The sequence below is a fragment of the Haliotis rufescens genome, unplaced genomic scaffold, assembly GCF_023055435.1.
Source record: "Haliotis rufescens isolate VD_foot unplaced genomic scaffold, xgHalRufe1.0.p SCAF_7, whole genome shotgun sequence".
NCBI classification, from domain to species: domain Eukaryota; kingdom Metazoa; phylum Mollusca; class Gastropoda; order Lepetellida; family Haliotidae; genus Haliotis; species Haliotis rufescens.
Window position 1 is genome coordinate 44,637,447 of NW_025964361.1, and position 19,502 is coordinate 44,656,948.

The 19,502-nt window shown below is 39.7% G+C and overlaps 1 protein-coding gene across 3 annotated transcripts in view; it reads left to right on the forward strand.

The window, feature by feature from the left end:
* Positions 1-18,626, forward strand: part of LOC124115625 — a 247,733-nt gene extending 229,107 nt beyond the window's left edge. For 2 of the 3 annotated variants that reach the window (XM_048387629.1, XM_048387631.1), the window contains exons 17-27: positions 84-315; positions 2,359-2,491; positions 3,983-4,221; positions 5,285-5,409; positions 5,956-6,200; positions 8,037-8,237; positions 9,856-10,029; positions 11,265-11,406; positions 12,314-12,478; positions 14,651-14,805; positions 16,317-18,626. In XM_048387629.1, the coding sequence (XP_048243586.1) occupies positions 84-315; positions 2,359-2,491; positions 3,983-4,221; positions 5,285-5,409; positions 5,956-6,200; positions 8,037-8,237; positions 9,856-10,029; positions 11,265-11,406; positions 12,314-12,478; positions 14,651-14,805; positions 16,317-16,616 (2,111 nt within the window). In that variant the 3' untranslated portion in view covers positions 16,617-18,626. The remainder of the gene's footprint in view (positions 1-83; positions 316-2,358; positions 2,492-3,982; positions 4,222-5,284; positions 5,410-5,955; positions 6,201-8,036; positions 8,238-9,855; positions 10,030-11,264; positions 11,407-12,313; positions 12,479-14,650; positions 14,806-16,316) is intronic. The other variant, XM_048387630.1, reaches the window with a different exon arrangement.
* The last annotated feature ends 876 nt before the right edge of the window (positions 18,627-19,502 follow it).

Here is a 19,502-nt window from a genome sequence, read left to right on the forward strand (position 1 = left end):
AATCCAAACCTTGTGAGTCTCAAAGAACTGCTTTCATGAAATAATCAGTCACCGTCAATGATGTGTTTTGTCTCTCTCTGCAGATTGTCATGAAAACAAGTTTGACGTGACGAACTGTACGTCGGTGAATATGTCCTACGTGGAGTTGCCAGCCTTTCAAAATGATTCATGTTACACTGTGTTACGGAACTGTAACAAGTTCAACGAGAGTCGGATAGGACAATGTGTTAGGACGTTACGTAAGATATTTGGTGAGGATGTGATCACCGAGGAACAGTACATCAACAGGACAAGTCCTAGTGAAGAATATTTTTAGTGAGTTTGTGTTTTCATTTCATTCACACATTACTCTTGAATGTGAACAATTGCTGAAAAGTGAACAGTATATTAAGCTGACTGTCAAGGACATGTGAACACACAATGCCATTTAGAAAGTGGACAAATGTAACCGATGTTATATTTGGGATAACACTTTCTTAGTAAAGTACAGATTCTCGTACTTTTTTGGGTTGAGTCCCATCTGGGATTCGAACCCACACTGCCAGAGTGAGGCACCTAACTGCCAGCACACAAAGTTAGCGTTCTAACCCACTCAGCCACCTTGGCTTCCACAAAAATAAAAGTCCGAAAACTGGTAGGCCGATTTGGTTAGACTGGAGACGGGACACAACCCAAAAAAGTACAAGAATGTGTACTTTACTAAGAAAGTGTTATCCCAAATATAACATTTGTTTTATCAAAATAAACATTTGAATTTATGAAACTTTGCATTGCCTATAGGAAGTACTGCCATACAATCTTGGCCATCTATTTGACATTCAAGAATGTTCTTTTGTTCAGTCTTCAAATTTTTAATCGAGAACTTAATTTGCTAAAATATTAATTTTGTTTAGCGGTAGCAGGATCGGAGATTGGTGCAACTGTTGCAATCGTATTCAAATGCACATTTCCTGTCATCCTTTTCTAACATAGAGTACCAAACATAAAGTACCCTATATCTCTGTGTCAGCCTCTGTTCCCTAAACCTGAGTACCAGTATTTTCAAACAGAACTTTCCAAGTAACAAAATCTGTTCCATCCATCTTTTGATGATTCTAGGCAGAAAAGGTCATGCTTTCTCTGAAATTGAAGTTGGGCCAATGACCCAGGCTGTCAGCAATCTAAAACACTATTATTGTAAAAGGTATTTAAACTGGGGATTGGATGGTCAAAATGACTGTTGAACATGGGGACTTCTTTCATGGGATTACACTCAACTGGATTATGTGTGGAGACCGCTATCAAGGCTGCTATTAGATATCACTAAATAAATAAATTACAAGTCATTCTGTGGCATTTGATTGCCTAACCAAGCAGTTCTTTTTGTTTTTATGTTTCCATAAACCTAAAAATAATTAGGCGACACCCACTGACAGACTACTGTTTTTGATTGGTTGATAATAGAATGGGCAGTGCTTGTCTTGCATTTTTGCGGTTATGATGTCACTGATTTTATATAGTTGTTGACAGTTGTTTGTGTTCATGATTAAATAAGCTATTAGTTACTATTGTGTTGACGTATCTATATATTAGAATTCACTTCAATATGTTATTGCATTTACCGTATTCGACATAATAAGCGCCCATGGCAATATTTACTAATATATTGGTTAGTGAACAATATTTATTTGCACCCCTTCCGATAGATCAATGTACACAACACTTATTTATTCGTTTAATACGCATTCCTGTGTTATATGCACCCTTAATTATGGGCAATTAAATTCTGGAAAAATGTTTCTCTCGTATATAAACATTTCAGGCTGTCAGCATAAACCACAAAATTTATCTTTCAACTCTGTTTTTTTCCCACCAAAATAATATTCTAATAAGAGCCCCCTATTTCTAACTTTGAGAGCGCCCTGGGCACTTATTACATTGAATACGGTATATGGTCATAAACATAAAAACTGGTGTGCACATGTTGTGTCAGCTACGCAGATTTACACAGCATGCACACAGGTGTTATGTTTATACCTCCATGAACAGATCTGTGAAGAATAGATCTTCAGCAACCCATGCTTGCCGTAAAAGGCGACGATGCTGGTCTGAGGCGACTGACGGGATCGGGTGGATTGGTTGATGCATGTTATCATATCCCATTTGCATGGATCGATGCTCATGATGTCAATCACTAGATTGTCTGGTCCAGACTTGATTCTTTTCAGACCGCCGTCATATAGCTGGCATATTGCTGAGTGTGGCGTTAAACAACAAACAAACAAACAAACCTACATAAGCAAACAAAACATATTGAAGTCAGTTGTTAACATCAGAGTAAATACCAACTCAGTCACTGTGACTCTGGTCTGCTTGCAGTCGTTCCGTGTTGGCGTCGACGCCGGGGCTGGACAACCTGGGGGAGGTGCGGTGGCAGCTGGCGCTCTGTCTGCTCCTCTGCTGGGGCATCATCTTCATGTGTCTGCTCAAGGGCATCAAGTCCTCGGGCAAGGTCAGTCTGCAGCAGTGGAGGAACTTCTCTCCTGTTCTTTGACCCTGATGTAGACCTAGATGCTGAATGTTGTATTGGTATTGGTATATTATTACCCTCAGAACCTTTTTTGAAAATAAGCATATTTGATGAAGAAAATAAATTAATTGGCTTAATTATTGACATATTTCAAACATTTGAAACAGTTGATGTTTTTAATATCTTATTCGTTCAATCCATTAAGATATTTTACTAAACTAGTGGGAAAAAATTAATGTGCACCATAAAAACATTGCATAAAAGTCAAATTGCTATAGATGTTTCAAAATCATGCATGATAATCACATGTTCAAACACTTTAACACGATTACCCATGATGACCTTGAAAGTTCATGTGCATCCCCGTCATTACGTGCATAAAATCCCATGAGTACAAAAGTTGTCACACGTTCACAGTACACATGGTCCAGACAACATCTGAGGTTGACATTACGGGACTTACGGGATGAGTTTCATCTTGACAGCAGTGATGGCCGTCAGATTGTTCATTGACGTCAGATGGAACGTTACCCTGACGCATTCGGTTGCAGGAACATAATGGGGAGGCCTCACTGCAGCCCCACTGTGCATCACACAGCGATAGCTATTTGACAGGTGTACACTACTGTGACGAAGTTGTCTGTCCTCACGTCCTGCTTCAGACCCGTGGACCTCACATCACTTTACAGCAGGTTAATGCATGCCCTCACACTGCACAGACTTCTTTGGCCAACAGAACATCCCCACATTCCATTGGACTGCTGTTTCCCCAGCTCTGTTGCCTATCGAACATGTTTATGCCAACTTTCAAAAGAACTGGTGGCGTTGGTCCAGCTGCGAAAGGCCTTTGTCCAGATCTGGAATGACATCCCACACTCACTCAGCAACCATTCTGTGTTGTCAGTGATATGCCGTTGTCAAGCTGGTGACACTGCTAATGGTGGACGCTATACTGACTTGGGAACTGACAATTTTCCCCACGCCACTTTCAGCTAGAGATGACGTTTACAGAGGACATGTGTTGACACTGTCATGATGAATTCATGTTTCATGGACATCAATATATTGTTCTGTTGCAAAACCACTGGATGTTTCCGATGTTTCATCGTGATGCTACCATTCAATGTTTGGTTGTTTCAGATATCATACATCATCGTGACGCTACCATTCAATGTTTGGTTGTTTCAGATATACATCATCGTGACGCTACCATTCAATGTTTGGTTGTTCCAGATATCATACATCATCGTGACACTACCATTCCATGTTTGGTTGTTTCAGATATCATACATCATCGTGACACTACCATTCAATGTTTGGTTGTTTCAGATATCATACATCATAGTGACACTACCATTCAATGTTTGGTTGTTTCAGATATCATACATCATCGTGACACTACCATTCAATGTTTGGTTGTTTCAGATATCATACATCATCGTGACTCTAACTTTCAATGTTTGGTTGTTTCAGATATCATACATCATCGTGACACTACCATACATCTTCATCATGGTGTTGCTGATCCGCGGGATCACAATGGACGGCAACCTGGACGGCATCAAGTACTACGTGACGCCACGGTGGGAGTTGCTTGGCAAGCCGGTGGTGTGGGCCGATGCTGCCACGCAGGTGTTCTTCACGCTGTCCACCTGTTGGGGAGGCTTGTCCACCTTGTCCAGCTATAACAAGTTTCATAATAACATATACAGGTGGGAGGAGCTATGACAAGTTTCATAATAACATATACAGGTGGGAGGAGCAAAAACAAGTTTCCTAATAACATATACAAGTGGGAGGAGCTATGATAAGTTTCATAATAACATATACAGGTGGGAGGAGCAAAAACAAGTTTCCTAATAACATATACAAGTGGGAGGAGCTAAAACAAGTTTCATAATAACATATACAGGTGGGAGGATCAAAAACAAGTTTCATAATAACATATACAAGTGGGAGGAGCTATAACAAGTTTCATAATAACATACACATGTCGGAGGACTTCGTGAGGCTGATGTAGTTTATAAATGAACAGAGATAATTTCTGTCAGATATGTCACATTTGTCAGTTTTTACTTTCAATCTGTTTCTTTTGTACTGTATGTTTCTAAAGATTCATATTTTTTCCCCACAATATAATGGCAGAAAAGGTTGATCCATATCTTCCCACTGATATTGACAGTTATGGTTAATCACTATCAGAAATTGCCACATATACAAGTAAATTGACCCGTGAAGATCCGGGGTAGAACAGGTCTTCAGCAACCCATGCTTGCGGTAAAAGGCAACTAGGCTTGTCGTAAGAGGCGCCTTACGGGATCGGGTGGTCAGGCTCGCTGACTTGGTTGATGAATGTCCTAGTATCCCAATTGCATGGATCGATGCTCATGATGTAAATCACTGGATTGTCTTGTTCATACTCGATTATTTATAGACTGCAGTCATATAGCTGGAATATTGCTGAGTGCAGCGTTAAACAACAAATAAACAAAGGAACAAGTAAATTGAGATATACCTAATTGATGTTATATATCTCATGGCTTGGTCGGGACGACCTGTATTTCACTGATAGCAGGACCAATAAAGAGGTAGAGGTTTTAATGCTTCATTTCACATTATTGAATGTAATGTTGATATACAAAGTTAAATTTAAGAAAATTGGAACTTTAAAAAAATCCCAATTTTGAACAAATTAATAATTTTTTCACGAATTTGCTTACCAAGGCTTTTTGTTTGGAATCTTTTATAAATTCCTGATCCTTTGTTTCTGTCCAGGGACACGATTCTGGTAGTGTTGGGGGACACCCTGATGAGTGTCATGGCAGGGTTTGCTGTGTTTTCTGTCATAGGCGTGCTGGGAAAAGAACTAAACACATCTGTAGAAAATGTTATTAAATCAGGTAAACAGTTAAATTATTAATGTTATTGAATCAGGTAAAGTTTTTAAAAGATCTTTTCATGTAATTGAAAATTATGTGATAATTTGTATACTTATTAACTCTATGAAAGGAAGTTGCATTAAGTTTTCACATTTGTTATAATAATGTCTACAGAGTTGTCTCCCTTGATGTGTTTTCTGCCTTGCATCAAGTTATAACTTTTGTAATGAATGACATTTTAATGAGGATTGGCTGGAAATAATATTATATATTTATCAAATGTTTATGCATTATGCATAGATGAAAGTAATATTTTTAAGAAACAAATGCCTGGGTTCACCTTTAAAGCTAAAAAAAATAATAGTCTTGGTTCTCAGGCACCGCCCGCATCATCATAAAGTCTGCTGTACGTTTCATTTTTATTTCCATTTAAAAAAAATAAAAAATCTTTAAATATTCCACATCTCGCACACACGACCCTCAAAAGCCATTGCCTGAGAACCGGTTCTGTTATTTGTTTAAGCCTAATATGGTAAAAGTACATGGTATTAAATTTTTCTGTTTCAGACGTAGGTTTGACATTCATCGTATATCCAGCAGCCATCTTGTATTTCCCAGCATCGCCTCTGTGGTCCATCTTGTTTTTCCTGATGTTGGTATTGATGGGTATTAGTACCTTGTTCACATCGGTGGAGACAATTGTCACTGCCATCATAGACGAGCGACTAGAGCAGCTAAAGAAGAAGAGAGTGTTTGTCTTGTCCATACTGTGTGCATCATCCTATCTACTTGGGCTTCCATTAACAACACAGGTAGTAACATCATTGTATGAGTAGTAGCAGGGAAATAGCCCCCGTTTGGATTGCCTCAAGGGTTAGGGTAGCCTTGGGGGTAATGCGTTCGCCTATCACACTGAAAGCCCAGGATTGATTCCCACATGAGTACAATGTGTGAAGCCCTTTTCTCATGTACCCTACCTTGATATTACTGGAATATTTGTAACACTGGCATAAAACAATAGTCATTCACTCAATGCTACAGCTGTGACACCTACATATAATGCATTGGACAGTTACAAAATACACTTTTAGGCCGTTTTTAGCAATATTCCAGCAATATCACGGCAGGGTACACGCTTTACCCACTAGGCTACCTGACCACCCCTTTAGGCAAATACATGTACTGTCATTGAAGAGTGTTTAACTGATGTCAGCAGTGTTTGAGAGCGAGTGAGTGAGTATTTTGTTATATTTACACTTTTTCTGTTATGTTGGCATTGAATGGTTTGCGAACAGAGATAGATTATGGTTTTACGCCACTCTTAGCAATATTCCAGCAGTATCATGGCGGGGGACTCCAGAAATGTCCTATACACATTGTACTTATGTGGGAATAGAACCGGAGCCTTCGGTGTGATGTGCGAAGCGAGCACTTTAACTGCTAGGCTACCCCACCGCCCCTCGAGAGCAAAGAAAATAATTCAGACTTTCTGAGAATATGAAACATTCCTCCCTTACTCATCTTACAGGATATGTGGCCATCCGAGATGGAGGTATTACTCTTTACAATTTCTCTCTGAATCTGAAGGAGTGAGTGAGTATGGTTTTACGCTGCTTTTAGCAATATTCCAGCAATGTCACGGCGGGGGACACCAGAAATGGGCTTCCCACATTGTACCGATATCGGGATTCGAACCCGGGTCTTCGGCGTGACGAGCAAACGCTTTAACCACTGGGCTACCCGACCGCCCCGAAGGACTGAAGGAAGTTGGTCACCTACAATGGTGTGATGAATAAAAGTTAATTTCAAGACCAACACTTTACCTTTGGCCAAAATGTCTTAACTAAGTTTGATAAAGTTTTAATACTGCTCCCCTATGTAGATTCCGGGTCCTGAGCAACCTATGCTTGTCTTAAGTGGTGATTGACAGTATCTGGTGATCAGGTTTGCTGATGTGGTTGATGCGTGAAGAAGTGTTGTATAACATGTGGAATACTGTAAATCTTGAAATTAATGGGTCTCCAAAATAATACGACTGCTGACCCCTAGCTAAAAATGTGACTTAAAATCAATGCGACTGCCACACCCCTACCCCATGATACATATATCCAATCCAATCCAATCAAACAGCAAATATGACTTCTAATTAGCACTGAGGAAAGCACTTCCGTAATAATGATAAACAGTGTTTTCCTAAAAACAAACACACAGTGTATATGTTTATTCTATTGACTGGAATTAAGGAAGTTCAAAGGCAATTGAACCAACAACAGTTCACTGATTGGAGTGGTCAGTGATGCCTAGTTTGACACGAGTGGGTAGAACTCTTGACCCCACCGAACTCGCTGGACGCCCATTGCGTAACTCCTATTCTTGAAATGACATTGTTATGGACTTGTTACAACTGCTACTCAAAAAACAGTGTTTGTGTATATATTCAAGTTGGTATTTCCGCTATCCAAAGCGTGCAATAAGGCCGTCTTATTGTTGATAGTAATTTTGGATAAATGTGAAGTTTCATTTATGCGAACAAAGATCACTTACACTTTTCGCATTTAATTCATGCTCATGTTGATTTCAAGATATACAGTATAACGCGATATTGTTCTGGATCTACCCAATCGGAATCAAGATGCGGTGTGTTGCAGGGTGGTGTTCACATTCTGCAGCTGATGGACGAGTACCTGGCCGGCTTCCCACACCTCGTCATCGGGCTCGTCATGTGCATCGCCATCGGCTGGGTGTACGGTGTCAAGCAGTTCTGTAATGACGTCAGTCACATGATCGGGTCAAAGGTCGGCTGGTGGTGGCAGGGCATGTGGTATGGAGTCTGCCCAGTCATCATTGTTGTGAGTTGTTTTTTAGCCGCTGTCGACGATATTTCAGCTTTTTTCGAGCTGCCTGTAAATATTCTGGTCCAGGCATGGCAAATCAGTGGTTGATAGCATGAGCATTCTAGTGTGGGGGGTTGATGACTTTGTCAGCCAGGTTACACACACGGAATCAATTACCGGTTGTACTTGGTTCTTACAGCAACCATTACTAATGTATAGACTTGATAGCAAAGTGTGATGACCAAGTGGGTTTTCTAGTGTGGTATACACATATGATATGATAGCCAAGTGTGATGACCAAGTGGGTTTTCTAGTGTGGTATACACATATGATAGCCAAGTGTGATGACCAAGTGGGTTTTCTAGTGTGGTACACACATATGATAGCCAAGTGTGATGACCAAGTGGGTTTTCTAGTGTGGTATACACATATGATAGCCAAGTGTGATGACCAAGTGGGTTTTCTAGTGTGGTATACACATATGATAGCCAAGTGTGATGACCAAGTGGGTTTTCTAGTGTGGTATACACATATGATAGCCAAGTGTGATGACCAAGTGGGTTTTCTAGTGTGGTATACACATATGATAGCCAAGTGTGATGACCAAGTGGGTTTTCTAGTGTGGTATACACATATGATAGCCAAGTGTGATGACCAAGTGGGTTTTCTAGTTTGGTATACACATATGATAGCCAAGTGTGATGACCAAGTGGGTTTTCTAGTGTGGTATACACATATGATAGCCAAGTGTGATATGCCAGTGTAAATCCCCCAGCCATGTCATACCAAACATTAAAAGATGCATCTTGTTGTTTCTATGCCTGGAGCTTGGCAGGAAGGAGATGAGTGAGTGAGTGAGTATGGTTTTACGCCGCTTTTAGCAATATTCCAGCAATATCACGGCAGGGCACATCCGAAATTGGCTTCACGTGTTGTACCCTTGATGGGAATGGAACTCGGGTCTTCAGTGTGACAAGCAAATGCTTTAACCACTAGGCTACCCGACCGCCCCAGAAGGAGATGAAACAAGGGCTGGTCCGCTCGGAGTCAGTATACTGTGTCTGAGTGGGGTATTCATGTTAAACTGTGGCATGGTATCTCAGTGGGCTTGCAGTATAAATCAGAAGTAGTCCGGACTAGTACAAGCAGAGTCACACACACATACATGCACATCACTATATAAGAGCAACAATTTTGATTGCAGTGTTAAAGCCATTCTACTTCACCTCATCTTACAAGTGTGAAGGGAAATTGTTCACTGATCTCCCAATAATTCTCAGGTTTGAGTAGGTAAATACAATTTTAAGTCCCTTTTTGGTGGATTATGACTGACTACATTATGTTTATATATAAAACATAGGATTCTTTTAAATCACCACTCAAAACACATCTTTTCCGTGAAGCATATATCAGCAGTATTGTAACGTGACACAGACTCTTATCATACCACTGATTTGCCTGTTCCGGACCTGTTCTGTTGGAACATGGATAATCAATATTTTCTGAAATGTTATATTCTTGTTTTGTGAGTTGATCTGTTTAAATGTTTAAGACACTAAAAGATCTGTAAATATCATGGAATTATATTGAATATAGGATGTTTAATAATCTTTTTATCCTGTTGTGTTTACAGTTTGTGCTGATCTTCTCCTCGGTGGGCTACACACCTCTAAAGGACAAGTTCAGTGAAGAGAAGTACCCAGACTGGGCAGAGGCGGTGGGCTTCCTCCTGATCTGTGTCTGTCTGTGTCCCATCCCGCTGGTGATGATATACAAGATAGCCTCCGGACAAGGCAGGTTTATGGAGGTGAGTCCCATCCCGCTGGTGATGATATACAAGATAGCTTCCGGACAAGGCAGGTTTATGGAGGTGAGTCCCATCCCACTGGTGATGATATACAAGATAGCTTCCGGACAAGGCAGGTTTATGGAGGTGAGTCCCATCCCGCTGGTGATGATATACAAGATAGCCTCCGGACAAGGCAGGTTTATGGAGGTGAGTCCCATCCCGCTGGTGATGATATACAAGATAGCCTCCGGACAAGGCAGGTTTATGGAGGTGAGTCCCATCCCGCTGGTGATGATATACAAGATAGCCTCCGGACAAGGCAGGTTTATGGCGGTGAGTCCCATCCCGCTGGTGATGATATACAAGATAGCTTCCGGACAAGGCAGGTTTATGGAGGTGAGTCCCATCCCGCTGGTGATGATATACAAGATAGCTTCCGGACAAGGCAGGTTTATGGAGGTGAGTCCCATCCCGCTGGTGATGATATACAAGATAGTTTTTTTCGGACAAGGCAGGTTTATGGAGGTGAGTCCCATCCCGCTGGTGATGATATACAAGATAGCTTCCGGACAAGGCAGGTTTATGGAGGTGAGTCCCATCCCGCTGGTGATGATATACAAGATAGCCTCCGGACAAGGCAGGTTTATGGAGGTGAGTCCCATCCCGCTGGTGATGATATACAAGATAGCCTCCGGACAAGGCAGGTTTATGGAGGTGAGTCCCATCCCGCTGGTGATGATATACAAGATAGCCTCCGGACAAGGCAGGTTTATGGAGGTGAGTCCCATCCCGCTGGTGATGATATACAAGATAGCCTCCGGACAAGGCAGGTTTATGGAGGTGAGTCCCATCCCGCTGGTGATGATATACAAGATAGCCTCCGGACAAGGCAGGTTTATGGAGGTGAGTCCCATCCCGCTGGTGATGATATACAAGATAGCACCCCAGACAAGGCACCATGTACAGCATATACGATTAAGGTATGATTTCCATAATTGAGGTATTGTCCATGTTTTCATAGAATGGGTTCCTGTACCAACTATTTTCAACTGTAATAAGATTAATATAAAACGGAAATGCTTGACAGTTACCAATGACCCTGAGACTCTTGTTCCACATGTTTCAAAGTGAATGTGAAGGAATCGATTGAATGGAGAGGGTCACTGTCCGAAACCATCTCAGAAATGATATTCAGATCTTTTTATATGGTCTCTCTTCTGAAATGAAATAATTGATTTATTTTGTTTTGTCAGAGAGTGAGACAAGCCTGCCAGCCCGAGAGTGACTGGGGTCCCGCCCTTGAGAAACACTGGAAATATGTGGAGTATTATCCTGCTGTCCACACAACTATGTATACTGTAGATTTAGACAACCCTCCGTTGAACACCATCACAGGTATGTGTTCACAAGCTGACATTATACTAGTAGATGTGTTTCAAGACTAGTTGTGTTTCCCTAATGACTACTAGTTTTTGTAACTGACATTAAACCATTTTACACCAATCGAATGATGGTACTCATGACAATAAAAAAATATTTCAGTACAAATTCAATTTTATTATGAAAATAATTTTATCTTATTTTTGTTTTCTGAATTTATCATTGACATATTTATGTGTATTAAAGAATCATTTGAATATTGCCCTGGAATATATCATAGTCTTTAATTGCTATAATGGAAATAATATTTTGTATGTTGATTATATCGTATGTGAAAAAATAACAACAGGAGAAGTGTTACTATGAAAATAGGATTTCTTTTAAAATAATTTCCTTCTCGTCAAGTCCACATTTGTTTCATTTGTGACTCAGTGTATGGCCGTGTGTTAGCTTCCTATAGAACCATTCCTTGTGGTAGATCATTCAGACAGCCATTTTCACTTAGATGTTTTTTAGTACCTCTCACATACCTCATTCATCATCAAGTCATTTCGGAAATTGTTATCATCTGGAAATGTTTGAAATGTTACTTGTGACCTAAACTTTGAAACATTTACGTTTGTTCAGCTTTTAATTCTTCTCATATAGCACAAAAATAATAATTTTTTCAACTTGAACATTTCATTAAAGACATAAAATACAGTTGTATTCATTTCCATTCTATCAGCTATACATGCTATACAAATTATTTTTCAATTTTTATTTCATGACAATATATTCAATTGTGTACTAGATTTGATATTTATGTATTTTTAATGTCTATTAATCCAGTCTAAAGTGATACAGTTTAATATGCTAATCAGTTTCATTATCATCTCATGAATATGCAAATGATCCTCACTCCCGTCTCCGGGTTCCCTAGATCACATAGAGTTCACCACAGTTGGCGTCCGTGTCCCGAGTTTGTCCGAGGCTAGCCTTCTGCCTGTATCCCCCAACCTACCTCACACCAAAAAACCCATGGACATGCGTCAGAAAGCCATTCTCAATCACGCTTACAGCAATCCTCAGTGCAATCTCTCTTCAGGTTTGTTGTCTACCTTTAACATGCTCTTCCAACAGGCCACACCAGTTTGTAGACCCTGAACAATCTAGCAATTTGATTGGCCAGTCCCCATCTTGTAAAATCCACAATCATATTGGATGGCGGGTTTATTATAACATCATGATCCCATTGTATTTGATGTGACGTCACATATTTGCCACATCACAATTTACAAAGTGATTGCTGCGTTACAACTATCGTAACTTCTATACTTTAACATAGATTTATGATAGTCGTAACGCTACAATCGCTCATATTGACCCGTGAAGACCCAGGGTAGAATAGGTCTTCAGCAACCCATGCTTGCAGTAAATGGCAACTTTGCTTGTCGTTAGAGGCGACTAACGGGATTGGGTGGCCAAGCTCACTGACTTGGTTGATGCATGTCATCGTATCCCAATTGCATGGATCAATGCTCATGATGTCAATTACTGGATTGTCTGGTCCAGACTCGATTATTTACAGACTGATGTCATATATCTGGAATATTGCTGAGTGCGGCGTTAAACAACAAACAAACAAATCTTATTACTATTGTTAATCTGCCATGGCATGACAGATCAATTATAGTAATACAAAAGAGTCAGTGTTGTTTAGCTTCTTTTGAGTAGTATACATACATAGGTAAAGTTGTATTTATTTAATCTCAGGTAAAAACAGTCAGTGCAGCACATGCTGAATAAGCAACATGTAAACAACTTGTAGCAATTCTTGTATTGCAAAACTAGGAATCCAGTCATGGTACAAAAACTCATAGGAAACAAAAGGGACGTGCCTTGATAGTTTACCTGAGTTAATGTATCATAACTCTTAAGGCCATGAAGCCTTGCTTGCATTATCAACTATTGGTTTGTCCACTGAAGAGTGGCTGTGTGAGTTTGGATTAAAGCTGCTTTGAACAGTATTCCAGTTATATCATGGTGTGTCAGCTAAATGTGGGAGGAAAGGCTGCAGTGAACTGAGATGTTTACCACTTCGGTGAAACCTACGAGTACGGGTATGGTGCTGCCAAACCTGAAATCATAGCTGGGATTCGAACCCACAATCATAGGTTTCTGTCGTGCCCAAGGCAGAGCAAATTGCGGCGCCCTAGAAGACAAGGCCACCCGTGCCCCAGTCTAATGAAGAATAATCCTAGAGTAATGCCTGAGCGAACGCGCCACTCATGTGCAGCCATATTTGTTAACGTAAGCACTCACAAATCTATCCCATATTTTTGTGAGTGTTTTGAGCAAGTTTACAGCAAGAAATCATGTCTTGATAAGATCTGGGGTAAAATAGGTCTTTAGCAACGCATGGGTGCCGTAAAAAGAGACTAGGCTTGTTGTAAGAGGAGACTCACAGGATCGGGTGGTCAGGCTCGCTGACTTGGTTGATGCATGTCATTGTATCCCCAGTTCATGGATCGATGCTCATGATGTCAATCACTGGATTGTCTGGTCCAGACTCGATTACTTACAGACTGCTGTCATAAAGATGGAATATTGCTGAGTGTGACGTTAAACATCTAACAAACAAAAATGCAAACAAATTTTATTTACAATTTATAAAAAAATCCAAAACTGTTTAGTCAACAGTTTCCATTCAGTCACTGTTTTACATCTTATGCCACGTTTTTACTACCGTTTTTAACATACTGAATTTGGGAAAGACGATGACCTTGCCACAGTAAATGAGGGCAGTAGAATATTTAGGCCAAATGGTTGCTGTGCTAACTGTTTGTTCATTTGCAAACTGATCTGGCCTTGATTGAATAAATGTACTGCATGCATTTTTGTTTCTGTTGATTTTATGTATAGAACTTAGATAATTTATGCAGTAAACATCTGTAACATAGCAGTTTTTGTGTTGCACCCAGTCTTAGTAGTTTTAGCAGGTCTGTGAAAATGTAGTGGACATATTGCCAAATTATACTCTGATTTGTGTATTTATCATATTTAATTTCAAATTACAAATATTTTCTGATTTCTATTGTAATTTCAAGTTTTAGCATTGACTAGGTGCGATTCAGGGCCACGAAACATGGTTAAGGCTCAGTCAGGTCTGTAGTCAAAGTGACATTAATATTTTTATTCATGTGAATTTCTATATGATAGTGTATTTTACGTTGTAATTTAACTTTAATGAGAAACATATTTTTTTTGTTTTAAACAGGTTCCATAGAGAAACTCATATCCCGTCCATGCTCTTCAAGTGAGAGTGCTCTCAATGATATTATCATTATGCCGAGACCTAAGATTAAGGTGGAAATGAGGGATGCTGCTGTGCAGACTGACCTCAGTTGCCTGCAGAAACCCCTGAAAAACACAGTAAGTTGGTAGACCTTTCTGGTGAGGAGTCAGGTGAAGAATTAGAAGGTCAGACTGAGTACCAGGCAGGGTAACAACAAGTAACATCTTTTAACATCTTTTGGTATGACGTGGCTGGGGATTGAACTCCCACCCTCCTCTCTGGGCAGATGCTCTATCCACTGTTCCACGGAGGCAATCTATTAAAAGAATTAGCAAATAATTTTAGAATTGTTTTGAATCCCATAAGGTGAGGTTAAGCAGGTGTTTGAAATTTTTCCAAGGGACTGGTAATTTATTTTTGGGGAAGGGAGGCTGGTGAGATCAAGATGGGGGCTGATGAAAAGTAAAAAATGACACAGTGAAAGAGGGGGACTCGCCCAAATTTGTCACAGCCATTTGAAGGGAGAGGCATGAAAAAAATGACACAGTTGTGATTTTTCAAATAGAAAAGTAATACATTTGAACATATTTAGGGACTGATCAGTTATTAGTGGAAGTAGGGGGAATTATCATGATTTCCTTTTTACTAAAATACTGGTTGACAGGACTTTGTTTTGTTGTCTTGGTTTTGTATATGAACTTCTCTTGTTTATGTTTTATGAATAAGGAGAGGCGAGACTTTGTTTTTGACATTGTTTACAGATTTGGCTAAACCTTAATAATAAATGAATAGGTGAAAAAAGATCATACATTAAAAACTCTGTTTTTTGGTATCACGGAAGGCAAACGTATGTGTTTGACCATAAATTCTTTTGCATACAATAGGATCCAATAGAAGAGACATGCTTAGCAGCATAGCACACTTTACATACTTAGTAATTTTCCATCTTCTTATTTTACCTTCAGATCAGGGCCCATCGAATGAAGGGATCTTAGCGCTAAGATGATCATAACTCCCATATTTTCCCATAGGCTTACAATAGTTGTAGCGCTAAGATCACTTTTTGGAACGAGACCCAGGATTTTTCACATAAAAGGCTGTAAACCGATGAACATGAAATATCTGCCCTGAGTTTAGGCTTATAAAAATACAAGAATTGGTTCTCAGGCAATGACTTTTGAAAATATAGTAGAGGCGGGCGGGCGATGGGGTTTTTTTTTGGGTGGGAGGCTTGTTCAAACTAGTATGTAACCAAATAAACATTTGTGTACCATCAACCTGGGAAACGGCCTCCCGACATAAACAAGCATATAAACTCCCATTGCCGCCATGACCATAACACGAGATGCGCAGTAAAGCAGTGCACATGTAAAGGGAAGTAACTGTGTGCTATATTGGATTGCAATGTTTTAAAGTATTTTGATTTTTAAGAAAAAATTAAGATGGAAGTAAAAAAAAACAACATGAGGAGGACTTTATGATGATGTGGGCAGCGCCTGAGAACCAAGACTATTTTTTTTTTTTCAGCCTTACTATTGGCTCTTGGATGTGAAGTTTAACGATTAATGGATATTTGGGGTTTAATAAAGTTTCAGATTTCTAAACAAATGTTGACATGCATTTTTCAAAATCTTTGCCTTATTTTCAGTGCCCAAGTGAAGAAAATATTAACTGTATCTCACCCAAGCGAAAGGCATGGCAGTTCGGAGCAAAACGTTCAGCGTTCCGGCGACAGCATTTGTCTTGGCCCGAGAATGTGGAAGTTACAATCCCGACGTTACGATCAGTGTCACTACAGGAGAACATGGACTTGGTGACATCTCCCTCACCTCAGCCATCTGTAGATGACGATGAAAACCCAACATTTCCAGAGGAATCTCCGAAACGATCTTGGCAGGAGGAGGATGGGGAACCAGCTGTTATAGAAGTGGAGGTGACGCGATTCTGAGAAACTGAAGAAATATGCATATCAATGTGGATGAATGGAAAATGCCATAAAATGGATATTTTTGCTGTACAAAGTTTTGATACATGAATGAAATGGATTAATGAGTGGTGATTAAGCTTCGTTTGGTACAAGTTGTCTCCCTTTGTATCTCCTGTAGTATTTTAAAAAGATGCATTTGATGACCTGGATTATGTATTCGGTGTGTGTATGGGAGCATGAATCAAGCAGTGGAACCACATTTTGTTGTTGGTTCATCTACAAGTAAATTATTTTATTTTTTGTTAGTATTTGATAAACACTTTTAATGAACATGTATTGTCTATAGGCCTCTATGTTATGTGGATATTTGTTAATTGTGTAGCAGGGTTGGAGTCATCCCACAGATGACATCCTTACCTTGTCAGCTTGCTGACAGGGTTAACCTCCTTGGTCATGAGGACAAGGCGTCCGACCTCTGATCAGAAGGTCCGTGGTTCGAATCCCATCACGGGACTCAGAAATTTTATGGCCGCTACAATTGCAACATGAAATTGCTTCACATATTTTCAAAGCAGTTTTTGCACAGCATGTACAGTGATGGGGCCGATGATCGGAGCTATGGTGGGACCCATGACAACTCAAACAGTCATGGATACCAAATACATCGGCCTCTCAGTGTGCACACAATGATCTAACGTTTGCATTATCGGTGGGGTCGCAATATACGGTACCATAAAGTACAAATCTGCCAATATTCTTCAATATCTTACAGATCACAAATAATTAGTTGCTTCTCGGTACAGAAGGCACTATTCTGAGGATTTCATAAATACTCAAATTTAGCTCTTAACTTATCCTTTATATTTTATTGGAATGGTTGGTTCATTGACTGGGGTGATGTTACATGATTTGCAGAGTTGTGTCCCTTAGTTGTCTAGACATTCAGTCTTCTGGCGCAATTAAGTCCAAGAAGCTGACTATAATGATCTGGGGTCTGTCACCACTGCACCCGTGCTTCTCCGAAGTGGTGATGGAATAGGACCTGGATCACTGTGGCTGGCCTCCCACATTGATTAGCCACAGGGGGGTGTATAGGAAATAGTGTTGAAGGTGAGGTGAGGTGAGGTGAGGTGAGGTGAAATGTGGTTCAGCATCATGGTGGCTATGTAACAGTGAATATTATCCTACCCAATTTTTTATCCCGGGGATGAAATCCTCTAGTGTCAGGATGATTCTCCCTTGTGAATTTGAACCCATACCAGTGTGTTTAATCCTATCTTATGCTATACTCTAGAGTAAAACTTCCCCAGGATAATATTTAGGTAGGATATAATCTTAGCTTACAGCTACACCCCCTGGCCGCTCAAGTCTGTTCACATCTCCAGTGAAGATGGGTCACAGAAATTACATGATGTCCTTTTGGGGAATAATCATTTGATATTCTGGAGGGGACCTGGTATATTTTTTTAACGTGTTCCAGACGTGTACACTGTAAGGAAATAATGTTTCCGCAGGTTTAAAGAAACTTGCTTGATTTCATGTAATTTCTTGTAATTGATGCTTCTCCCTTAATCAGATAAACATTTCACACATCACACTCGCCAACCGTCAGTGAGTGAGTGAGTGAGTGAGTGAGTATGGTTTTACGCTGATTTTAGCAATATTCCAGCAATATCACGGTGGGGGACACTAGAAATAAGCTTCACAAATTGTACCCATGTGGGGATTCGAACCTAGGTCTCTGGCGTAACGAGGGCATGTTTTAACCACCAGGCTACCCAACCATCCTCTTAATGTGAGAATGTGGACTTATTTCTAGTTAAACAATTAAGATTATTTGTTCCTCAAGCTTTAATTAAACAAAGTTACAAGTTTTTAATATTTTTAGAAATGTATTCAGTTTGAAAACGCATTTTCTGAATGTGAATGTACCAATCATTTTAAACAACTGTTGGTTCTGATGATGTATTGTTATTTTTTTAAATATGAAGTTTCTTTGATTTTCATTTTGTTTTCTTAAAACTTTTTCATCTTGGCATTGGTTGTATTGTTAATTTTTTAATATGAAATTTCTTTGATTTTCATTTTGTTTTCTTTAAACTATTTCATGTTGACATTGTTTATATTTTTTAATTCAAAGAAATAAAACATGTAGACATGATCTGTAGTACATATTTAATAGATTGTAATTGTTAGATCATGAGGTCTAAAGCCCAACATATTATATACTACTCAAAAGAAGTTAAAGAACACCCATGGATTAGTATAGTCACATGGTAAAATGGGGTGCTCTTTAACTTCTTTTTAGTAGTATATACAATAACATGCCATGAGGTCTGCTAAAATGTGTATATAGAACAGAATTGTGCTACATATCTGTAATGTATATGGCTTGATTTATACTGAAAATGAAAGGACAGCACAATGTTGTTTTCATGTTGAATTCATAACCATGTATTATAACTGACTGACTGACTGAGTATGGTTTTACGCCGCTTTTAGCAATATTCCAGCAATATCACGGCGGGGGACACCAGAAATGGGCTTCACACATTGTACCCATGTCGGGAATCGAACCCGGGTCTTCGGCGTGACGAGCGAACGCTTTAACCACTAGGCTACCCGACCGCCCCTATGTATTATAAACCTAGTCATGTCGTGTACAGTCATGTGTTGAGGCACAGGTTGATGTCAATGATGTACATAGGTATTTCATACGGTACAATCTCTTCTCATGATACATGTGTGATACATGTGTGATACACTGTGATACATATACACACAACATGTACAAGGTACTTATGTATACATACTGATCCATTAGGTGTTTCATATATATGTATATACGTGGAGTAATGTGGGCTCAGTTGATTGTTAGCAGTGCTATACCTGCAGGAGAAGGCGGCT